The 11,386-nt window shown below is 42.6% G+C and overlaps 2 protein-coding genes across 4 annotated transcripts; one reads left to right on the forward strand and one right to left on the reverse strand.

Moving 5' to 3' along the window:
• Positions 1–875: 875 nt before the first annotated feature.
• Positions 876–2,032, reverse strand: uqcr10 (ubiquinol-cytochrome c reductase, complex III subunit X). Its single transcript, XM_018748966.2, has 2 exons — positions 1,638–2,032; positions 876–1,416 (listed from the first exon to the last, which is right to left on the reverse strand). Exons 1-2 carry the CDS (start codon positions 1,776–1,778, stop codon positions 1,369–1,371), a joined length of 189 nt encoding a protein of 62 aa, XP_018604482.1. The 5' UTR covers positions 1,779–2,032; the 3' UTR covers positions 876–1,368.
• zmat5 (zinc finger, matrin-type 5) lies at positions 1,417–8,495 on the forward strand. Of its 3 annotated transcripts, none has more exons than XM_018748954.1 (6): positions 1,417–1,492; positions 3,648–3,792; positions 4,095–4,157; positions 5,324–5,404; positions 6,979–7,090; positions 7,209–7,449. In XM_018748954.1, the coding sequence occupies exons 2-6, from the start codon at positions 3,666–3,668 to the stop codon at positions 7,348–7,350; spliced, it is 525 nt and encodes a 174-aa protein (XP_018604470.1). In that variant the 5' UTR covers positions 1,417–1,492; positions 3,648–3,665; the 3' UTR covers positions 7,351–7,449. The 3 variants fall into 3 exon arrangements, with proteins under 3 accessions (XP_018604470.1, XP_029108424.1, XP_018604461.1); XM_029252591.1 differs by lacking the exon at positions 1,417–1,492 and adding an exon at positions 2,255–2,325; XM_018748945.2 differs by lacking the exon at positions 1,417–1,492 and adding an exon at positions 2,399–2,445 and having other exon boundaries at positions 7,209–8,495.
• Positions 8,496–11,386: the final 2,891 nt, after the last annotated feature.

An 11,386-nucleotide genomic window follows, 5' to 3' on the forward strand; every position in this document is an offset into this window, starting at 1 on the left:
GAATGTATTTTTCTTTTTTTTTTTTAAACCAACCACACATTCTGCATTTGGCTGCAGTGATTCAGAGTCATCCTGGAAATCTAGGGAGATAAGGTACACCACAGACCGGATGCCAATCTGTGCCAGAAATGTTATTTAACAACTTGAAAAAAATGTGCACCTTCTGGCCACTTTGCTTTACTGTCTATATAATAAATAAGTATGTAATACGTGTCACTGGTGTGGTGCTGTAAAAGTCTCAGATGTAGCTATACCATAAAATATGAGGTAGGACTTTACATATTAACTTCAAATTGCATTTAATCCTGCCTGCAGCTGTAGTACCCTTGAGCATGGTACTTGCCCTTAACTGCTCCAGTAAAATTAACCAGCTGTACACATGGGTGTAAGCTACTTGAGAAAAGTTTCAGATGAATGAAAAAATAATTTTAGAAAAACCTGAAACTAATTTATAGTGACAAGGTAATCGAGACAAATTCCAACTTAACACCAGGTGTTGAACAATTTGTCATAAACATATGCAACATTCATGCTGTTGATCAATAACAATAATCAGCAACACTAGATGGGAGCTGTAAACACTGTGGAAATCAAGGGAAATAATCCGGTTTGACAGGCCTGCTCTGCGCAGGTGTGTTTTACCGCAAACCAGTGACCGGATATGGAAATGCAGATCACTTTTGCTCTACAAAGATTTTTTTGGAAAAAGAAGAGTGAATAAAACACAATTGTCAGTACATTCAAAGAAGCATTTTCTTAACACAGCAATTAAATAGTTGGTGTCACTCACTGACATTTCTTATTCGGAAGATTTCTGAGAACAATGAGACCAAAATATGTGGGAACTCAAATGAACAAAGGAGGCCAAACAGATGCACTTTTTATATATTTATATTCAAACCATGCAAAATGAACTGCTCCATCATTCGGGTGAGAAAAAGTGACAGCAGCAGGCAGCACAAAAACACAACTAGTTGATCGTTCAGTTAAGGTAAATAACTTTGACAAGAGGGGCAATGAGACCGAGGAGAGTTTGAGAAAACAACACGTGTTTTTATTAAATTCCCCACTTATGCAGAGGATCACAATTTTATAGCTCTTTTTTTTTTTTTTTTTTTTTTTTTTTTTTTTTTTATTTCCGCAGGAAGGAACGGGATTCGTGTTCACGGGTCAAGGAGAGAACGTTACTCAGTCACTGCGAGCCATACAGTAGGACATGTGTTCGAGTCTTAGGGGCGCTGGGCCCCGTACTTCCGGTCCCGGCGACTATCCCGTCCGGCGCCTCTCGACCTGCTGGTGGTTCTTGGTCACGTGATGCCGGACTCGAGGTCACCGCCGGCTTCGGCATCGGCCCGCCGGGCTCGCGCTTCACTCGTCCTTACTTTCGTAGTTGTGTTTAATGTGCTTCCACAGTTTCTGGGAAACAGATTTGAAATGAGACACAGATAGAGAGAGCGGCCACCGAGAAGAACTCGCGCTCTCGCTTTGCTAGGTAAGATTGAGCGGCGCGAGCTGCAGCTCGACACAAACAGAGAAGAACAAGAAGGTCAAACTTGAGCGCGCCGTCGCGCCGCAGAGGCCGGTCGGGTCGCACGGATTCATTTCATTGCTCTCCGAGCCCATTTCCAAGGACTTACCCCGCGGTTCAGCTGCTCGAACACCGCGTTTCCAGCTTGGTCGAAGACTCGTTCAAAGAGCACGGCTCCCACCATTATGGTGATGGCGAACGTAGATGTCCTCCTGAAGAGCAAATTGTACACAGTCTGGGAGAGCGCCATGTCACTTCGAGAGACTTCTCCTACACAGCGGAAGGACGAATGGTGACACTCGAACTGCACTCTGGAAGTTGTAGTTTACAGCAGTGACAACAGCCTCCTACTTTAACCCTCAAGACCGCGGGCTCTTTTACAGTGTGACGCGAGCTAAGGCATTTATTTAGAAAGCACATTCATTTTCCTAGCTAACATACTTATGCACAGAATAGAATGTTGTTTCCAATATCATTTGTCGAAATAAATATCCTTATTATCACTACAGCAAAAAAAACATGAAATGTGCTCCACGGATATCTAAATATTTATTATGATTATATATGTATAGGATATGTGGTATGTGTGATCCTACACAGTATATACTTTAACATTTTGTCAGTAAAGGAGGGGAGAAAAAAAAAAAAAAGATTAAACGGAAATTGCAGTGACCCGGATGTTGATTGCGTCCTCCCGGACTGTAGAGGGCAGTCCTGCAACTTCCGCCAACTCTGCCTTGACCTTTGAACTACGGGGAAGTCGATACACTTCACCGAAGCGGAGCGTTTTTCCCGTTGTATGAAGTTTATTGTTCTTTTTTTAGTCAGTCTGTTTATGTCCTTCGACGAGATTTTTTTCCCCCCCGGGGGCCCGTTCTCTCATTGATAGTCTTGAGCTCCGTTTTGCGAGCTGCACGGTGGGTAGAAGTGTAGACAGGTTCCTCAGTTTACCCATTGCATTGGTGTTGAGCGCGAGAGAGAGGCTCTATCCACGTCATGTCACGTGAACATTATATGCACCTTATATCTGTGTCACTAATTCAGTCCCAGGCGTGAAGGAGGAGTCAGTAGCGAACGTTTGTGTCATAATTATAATAATCCCACGGGCGTGAATAGTTAGTAGTGATATTTGTTATGAAGAGGATGGATTAGAAATGTTTGTAAACAAAACTGTAATATAAGCCCATTGACAATCACTGTGTCTGTGATTAACTGTTGAATAACGGGTGAAGCGTTATGTAGCTACTCATTTTCATGTGATGTACACTTACTGCTTCATCATGCCATGGTGGATTGTAACAGACTGTACTTAAGAATCACACATCTGCATCTCTAAGTTTGTTTTTTCAATTCAGTTTATTTTAGAGTGCTCGTCTCACGCAGTGACACAGAGAAAGTTTAACGCAGACATAAGGCAAAAAAAAACCAAATAGATCAGATAAGAAACATAGAAGACAGTTGATTAAGGACTACCATAATCCAGTACTTTTATAGAGCTATACGCATGCCTGCTGGCCACGGGAGAAAGGAGCAAAAACTCCCAATTGAAAGTTGAGGAGAAAAAAAAACCTCTGGGGGTCCAAGAGCCAGTGGTTGCCCAGCCCTCCTGGGCATTCTAGATTAAGTAACAGTTCTAAGCCAGTTAACAAGTAATAACGATATTATTGCTATGAGGTATCTTGAATCCCCGGCTCGGCATGGAACGTCTTGTCCATCATGGTAGTTGATCGTCATTTTCAGTCGGCGTGGGATTCGTTTCTTACCGCCGGCTGGCCTCCTCAGGTTTTATGTAGCGAGGCAGTGCTCGACAAGAAGAAAGAACAGTTAGTGGTTTGTAACTTAAGTCAATTTAATATGTATTTGTATAAAAGTGGTAAAAACAACCAAGGCAAGTGGAATTATATTTCGAGGTAGAATGCCTGAGTGAACGGTCTTTAATCTTAGCAGCAGAGGGAGGATCAGAAAATACGATGTTTTTGCCAATGTAATGGACACATTATATTTTCTGGGAGATGTACGTTGCTTTGGAGAAAAGCGTCTGCTTCTAACATGTAAATGTTAGAAATTGGGTGTGCGGTAAAGCATGTACCACATACACTGTATTTGTGTTGCTGTTTAGAGCCTTGTGAGCTGAGCCATGGGGAAGAGGTACTACTGCGACTACTGCGACCGCTTCTTCCAGGACAACATGCACAACCGCAAGAAACACCTCAACGGGGTCCAGCACCACCGAGCCAAAAAGGCCTGGTTCGACACCTTCCGAGGTCACCATCCCCCTTGGCAAAAATGCCGCGTACAGTCATTTACGTGTTTACCAGTGTAACAGTTGACTGGCGAGCTGCCAGTGATGTCTTCCTCTCATTAAGTCTCAGCAACGTTTCCTTCCGTTGTTTACTTTTGTTGTTTAATGGCAAAAAATGTCGTACTACGTTATACCAGGTAAAATATTGTGCTTTATGGTTGTGTTTGAAGTTTGCTGATCGGATTCAGTCGTGTGCAGGCATGTTGTAGAAATATATTCCAGTAAAGTTCAGGCCTAGACAAGTAACTTTTGTCAAAATCATAGATGCTGCAACGATCTTCATTGAAGAGCAAGCCAAGAAACCATGCAGGAAGTTCATTCAGACAGGTAAGTGAGGATGAGGCTGCGTTGGGTGCAGTATTTATTGCTGTCATTATTAATAGTGGTAGCAGTAGTAGTAAAAATGCACTGCTTTACATGCTTAACACTATACTTTAAAGTGCTTGTATATCACTACGGGGTGTCCATCCTTTTCATGGCAAAGGGCCACAATATTAGTGTGAGCTAGTTCAAGGGCCACATGTGTGCAAAATTGTAAGTGATATACTGATTGTAAAAGTCTGAATTGGAGAAAAGACTATTTTTAGTGTATTTTTCAGGTGCTGTAACTGTATCGTGTCTCGACAGTGTTTGTAGTTCTTATTGTAGGAAGAATAAAGAGCAGCTCTAGGAAAAAAGTACACCCCCCAAAAAAGGTGTGCATTCTGCAACATATTTGCATGTATGGATGTTGGATCTTCATTTGAAGAATACCGATAAAGGTGATCTAATTTAACAAATAACAGTGAAAATTGTTCTTTGTAATTTATTCAATAAAATGGTCAGAAATGCAGTTGTCTAGAAAAATAAGAACATCCCTATGTCTAGTAGCTGACGTTGTCTCCTTTGGCAGAATTTACTTCCTGTAGGTGTTTCTTGTATTTGTCTGTTAGTCTGGAGTAATTTTTCCCCACCTCGCCCTTATAGAACTCTTTCAGTTATGTGATGTTTGAGGACTTTCTTGCCCTCTTCGTGTCCCAAAAAAGACCAGCATTGTCATAGGTGTAGTTATTTTTTTCATGCCACTGTATATTAAAAGTTTTACAGATGTTCCTGCAGGCTGCATTACATGAAGTGGTGGGCCATTTGCAGCACAGTGGACACCCGTTTCTTAGCAGAAACACACTCGTATTATACCTGATGTACTGCTCATGGATTTGGTGTGTTCCTCTTCATTATGAAGGGCAATGGTCTTCAAATGATAAAATTTTACATAGTGTCTTGTAACTGTGAGTATTAGCTCCTAATCTGGGGTGATAATTTCACTTGTTCGCAAAAGATACTGTTTTTAATAAAGTCATCATGTTTGACTGACCTTTTGTCCAAGGTGATTTCCACTGTTAAGGTTAATGCAATACACTGCAGTGCATTTAATAGTTTTTTTTGGTTAAAATGACTTTTAATCATCATGTGAGCTGTTATACCCAAAAAGTGTTTTCTTTTTCTTGTTTTAGGACAGTGTGTTTTTGGCTCAAACTGCAGGTTCTCTCATATGACAAAAAAGGACATGGATCTCCTACGACAACATATTGAAGGTGAGCTGGTTTCCACCAGGTGGCATCAGTAGTTTATTGTGTTTATTGAAGGTTTTTGAAAAATTTTAAGTGTATTCTTTGCTAGCGTTTGTGTTTTGGCCAGCAGTAATCAACTGGAGTGTTACGGGAAGTGTCGGTTCTATGAGTTTGAGGTCAGAGATGGTCCTAAGGACTATTCAGTCTGCGAATAACAACTGGCCATTTGTTTCAGTTGGAACCAAAGTAAAATTATTTCATACATGACTGCATTAGTGCCTGATATGAGGCACTCTGAGATGGTTATTAGTATCCATCATTTGTGAAGCATCTCCTTTACAGTTAATTATGTGGGTGACACAAAAGATGCCATAATATTCAGTGAGAGGCTGTCGGTAGTGCAGTGGTTAGAGCTGCTGCCTTTGGATCCAGAGGTTGCAGCTTTGAATCCTATCTCCAGCTGTTGGAGTTTTTGGAGTACTGTCCCTTGAGCAAGGTGCTTTCTCCAAATTGTGCCAGTAAAATTACCCAGTTTTTTCACTGAGTAAATAACTGTAAGTATTGAATGATGAATTATTAAATGAATAGATGTAAAACATTTATATTTATTAATTTACCTCATGCTTTTCTCCAAAGCCACGTATTGTCTTATACTACCTACAACTATTTGCTCACTTATACAGCTGGTCAACTTTTTCCACTGGAGCGACTTAGGGCAAGTACTTTGCTCAAGGGTATTACAAGTAGAGGTGGGAATTGACCCTGCAACCTTTGGGTCCAAAGGCAGCAGCTCTAACCACTATACTACAATAATAGTATAGTGATAAGAGCCACTGCCTGCTCATCCAGTGGTTGCCGGTTCCAATCTACTGCTGTAGTGCTCTTGAGCAATATATTTATCCTAAATTGCTCCAGTAAAATTACCAGACTTTATAAATGGGTAAATAGCTATAGGTAGCTTAACAGTGTAAGTTGCTTTGGAGAAAAGCATGACCTAAATGAATAAATGTGATAGCTGGAAAGTACCTGATGATAAACTGAATTGACAGGGACCAAATACAAGGTAAATTTGCAGTAGGTATCTAATTTGATTACAAGAAAAAATCAGGTGGATTAAATAAGTGTCTGTGGTTATCCTGTGGGGTGGCACGGTGGCACAGTGAGTAGCGCTGCTGTCTCACAGCACCTGGGTGGTGTGAGAGGACGTGGGCTCGATCCCTACTCAGTCTATATGGAGTTTGCATGTTCTCCCTGTGTCTGCATGGGTTTCCTCTGGGTGCTCCGGTTTCCTCCCACAGTCCAAAGACATGCTGTTGAGGTTCACTCATAGTGTGTGAATGACACAGAGAGAGGGAGAGAGAGTTCCACTGATGTATGGATGAGTAACCCAGTGTAAGTAGTGTATCTAGCAGTGTAAGTCACCTTGGCGAATAAGGTGTGTGGACTGATAACACGACATAGAGTTCATTGGAAGTCGCTTTGGAGAAAAGCAACTGCTAAGTAATTAAATGGAAAATGTAATTCATATGTTCTTCAGGATAGTTTTAGGGTGGAAGTGTTTTGTAATGGTAGGATTATGAGCCTCTTCTCTTTTGTAGCTGAGAAGCAGCAGAGGGAGGATCCCAAGGCTGGCTCTGTGTCTGCTGAACGGTGTGTTGAGGACTGGCTGGCTAGGAGAGAGAAGAGAAAGGCAGCTATGAACAGTGGCAGGTAATCGTTAACAAAGGTCAGCAGCCTTTATCGGCCAGGTGATGGATTTGTGGTAATTCGTCATATTGTCAAGATTTATGCTTTTCTCAGTCGTCATGTTTCTGTTCCTCCTCTTCAGAGTGCTTAAAGAGGAGGATGAAGATACCGCCACAGGCAGTGATGTGCCTCCACACTTCCTGTCCATACAAGACCTCCCAGCTTCTCTTCTGCCACCCCCGTCTGGTGGCTGGAAGAATTTGCCCCATACAGAGTGGGGCTGAGTGCCCCCTGGTGGCTGGAAAAGGTCATGTTGCCCACAGTGGAGTTCAGCTGGCTTGTTTACACCACTTATCTCTTTTTCCAGCAGTATAGAGTTGAGGCTAAGGGAGCTGAACTTCCTGCCAGAAATTTCACAATTTTAAACCCATGTCTGGCACTAATGCTCTTGAATAGACCAGCTGTTTGATATTTTATAGCGTAAATGTATGTTTTCCTCTTTGCTGTGGATGGTGGGGAACTCAATGGTGTCATTTGCCTAAAAGCATTAATGTCATGCATGCTTTTCCCATTGTGTTCTGAGGTAACAATTGATGTTGGCATATGCACATAAGAAAGGAGGAAAAGCTTATTTCTTTTGGGGGGGAAAAGGATGAATTTTAGGGTAAGTCTGGCACATTGTGACATTTCAGTGTTTCTGCACGAAGGATGAAGGCACAACCTGGAACGGGTTTCGGCTCCCTAGTGTAACATGAGTTGACACCTAGTGCTAATGGAAATTAACATTGCCTTTCGGAAATGTCGACCAGAAATATAACGGAAGGTGACCTCTGAGTAATTGGCTCTATCAGTCAGGCCTTCTTTTTTTATATGAATTTTACGTTCTTGCATATTGGTTAGCTGAGCTCTTTCTTCTACATGTTTAATGATCTACCGTTGTTAAATTTTTTTTGATAATTCTATATATCTCATTGATGGTACATGGCTGTAACAAAATGGATTTTAGATGTTTAAAGGACCCCACTGGATCCTGCTTCTGGAAATCATACCCATTTGTGGGACTGCAGTGGCCTTATCTGCAGGACAGAAGCCAGAGTCAGCAGATTGTGCACATTTCTAGTAAAAACCCTTTTGTTTGTTACAACCAAACAGTGTCTTTGTCAAGCACCCCAGCCATAAGTATCCATGGCCAAAGCACATCTTTTTCACCTGTTGAATACAGGGAGTGTCTTACTTCCATGGCTTCTCTTCCTCAATTCTTACACCGGCTGCTTTAATGGCTGTTTGACTGGCCTTTGAATTGTGAGCAGCTGGTCTTCATTAGACTTAATTGGCAGAGGCCAACTAGTGCACTATTCATTGTTGTCAACACTGCCGCACGCCATGTTTCCACCACTTGATAGTTTACAAAATGTAATTAAATGTTTTTGAGAAAGGAAGAATAAAAATTTTTTTCTATCCCAACTGTCTTGAAATTTGTGTCCAATTCATGTCATTGTCACCCACAGCATCACTGAACTCTGATTAGTTTTCTAATGACATTCAAAAATGTTAAAAATGTAGATAACTTTTGACTGAATTACAGTGACACCTGCTCTATGGAGTACACATAAAACTATTTCCCTCTGCCTGTTTTCAAATATTACACTTTACTAAGTGATGGCATGCATTTCAAGTTTAATTTCTTGTACCGAGTCCCATCTTGAATAGTACCTTTTCAGAGAACAGCCTAGGTTATGTTTTAAGAAGATGAAAGCACCTTATAAAAACCAGCGTACCGCGTTTGAAATTCAAGTGCCAGCATATTTTTCATTTTCTCATCTTTTTGCATTTCCTTAGCCTTTATACGATGTCCTTCTTTAAATTACTTTTGGTAAGTTTTAACTGTGTCACTAAAGAGCAAGACTAACTGGTGTAACGGTCTTCTCTCTTGAGACCCTGTCACATTATAATCTGCTAGTTGCTGTTCAGAAAGTGTTATAAGAAATATCTAGGTCAAGCCCATACATCTTAGGAACAGAGCAAGATGAGGAATATGTAGTTGGGGAGGTGTGTGTGCGTGTGAGAGTATGTGCCGCTTGACTCAGAAACTCATTTCACCGCTCTGTGCATAAACCTTTTAAGAATAGCTGTGGTAAGTGAATCTTTCGTAACACGTTGAGAAGTGTCCCACGGGGGAAATCGTGTTCTGGGATCTGAACTCCGAGGAGATGTCGGCAGTCATGGTGCTGGGACAGGGTGGAAATGGACTTGCCACCAGAATAATTTGTGAACCGTTTGGGAGACCTGACAATCTGCGTTCTTGGTGTGTCCACAGATTCGGCGTGTGTGAAATGTGAGTCAGTCCTCGATGTTACGCAAGCGGAAGATTGGAGTCGATGTTGGAGCACTTAATGGAACCACATGCAGTACAGAGCTGCTGTGTTATCTCTGGAATTGAATCCACCAGCCGTACAAATGGCATTAAGGCCCCATTGTGCTAACAAATACAATTCAAAATTTAGGCCCTTAAGTGAGATTTTTTTTTCTTTTTTTTTTTTTTGGTTTTGGAGGGAACCAGCTTGGAGATTGGATGTGTGGGATTGGGGTGGGGGTTAGTGTGCATCTAGAAACATCTCTCAAGCTTGTTCCTCTGGGTACGGTTCACACACGCATGCCCCTACGTAAAGGATAGCGAGTTGAACTAGAAGCAAGACTGTTAAAGAACTGTTAAAATGATCAAAATGGGAAAAATGTGTGAAGCGTCCAATGTGCGTTTTTTACAGGTTGCAACTGTGCAAGTTACCAACTTTTCCAAAACTCCAGAGCGAAGCGAATAGGGACGCAGGCCAGCCCTTACGCAGCCGCAGTCTGTTTGGCGAGTGGCAGGGAGAGATTGGGCAGGATTAATTGTAAAGCTGCCTAATTCTGAGTATAAGGATTAGCTTTAGCTGCTCAGTCCAAATTAGCTGGTTTGCAGCATAAAAAGTTTCTTCCGGTTAGCAGCTTACAAAAATATTGGCCCTGATGTCTCATTACTGCTGCGGGCTGAGTTTGTCAAGTAGGAGAAGCCACTTTGGGCGTTTTGCATATCCAGACGTGGACGTTTTCGCCTGTTCTCAGCCAATAGTTTCGCGATGGGCTCGAGTCGAGCTTTATTCTCTAACGCGCTTCGACTTTCGATGGCGTTGTGAGCCACGGAGCGACAGCTGGTAGATAGGTGGAGCACGCAAATACCCGAGCGGTGTCAAAGAACGCCATTCGCAATTACGTGCAACAGCGTGCCTCTCCAAGAGCGACGACACATTGCAGAAGGGTTTTTTTTTTTTTTTTTTTTTCTTTTTTTTCGCACAGGGAGCTGAAACCGGAGTGCCACGCGAGTGGACAAAACGGGGGGGGAGCTAATGGTCGAACGTTTCTTTTCGATCCCTCAACGACTTTTCAGTTTCTTTTTTCCATCGGGAGCTTGCCGTGCCTCAGAGCGGAGTAACTTTTGGCAAGGACATCACGATGTGTCTAGAACTCAAAAAGTGTTCTTAAACCCTTTTGATGAGCGCGTTTTAGCCAGGAGGAGTAGCCCTTCTGCTTCGATGTCAAAGACCTTGTCGTTCCCAATTCCCATGATCCTTTGTAAAACAGCAGGATGGGATCAGAGGGTTGAATCGCAGTTTTGTTCGCTCTACCTTTATAGTGGGCAGTGACCCCATGCTGAAGATCAGCTCCCAGGAGCCCCTACTTCCTCCCCATCCCTCCAGTTTGTGCACCACACATCCTTTAAAGAAAGCCTCAGCAACACAGCCAAAGACATTTTCGGTGCATCACCGGTTGGCTCCACGACAAAGCTGACCCCCTTTTACGCCTCCCTTCTTCCGTGTCTTGTGCTGTTGGCAATCGCACCGCACCGGGCTACGTGCACCTCCTGGCCCTTTGCGATAAAAGTTTCTACCCCAACAAAAAACCAGAATAAATAGCTTTTCTGCAGGACTTTGTGGTCGTCTGCACCTGGACCCACCGCCCAGCATAGTGATGTGTAATACCAGGGCAGTGCACAAGGCATACAACATAACAGATGTGCCTGGCTTGGAGACAAACACCTTCATTACCGCGATGTGACCGGCATCTATGTCTTCGCTGCATTTCTGAGAAGCTTCTTCTTTTTGTGCCGGCGACTGGAGTATTAGTCTGTAAATGTTACGTGGCATAGAGATACATTCTGTGTTTTTGCTTTGTATTGACATCATGGGCAGGATCACCGGCCCTCTTGACCGCTTTGCAACTAGACATTTTCTAATGTGCCACCAAAACAACAGCTATTTGAAATGCTCCGATACACAAGTACGT

This window comes from Scleropages formosus, chromosome 6, assembly GCF_900964775.1.
Source record: "Scleropages formosus chromosome 6, fSclFor1.1, whole genome shotgun sequence".
Lineage (NCBI taxonomy): Eukaryota > Metazoa > Chordata > Actinopteri > Osteoglossiformes > Osteoglossidae > Scleropages > Scleropages formosus.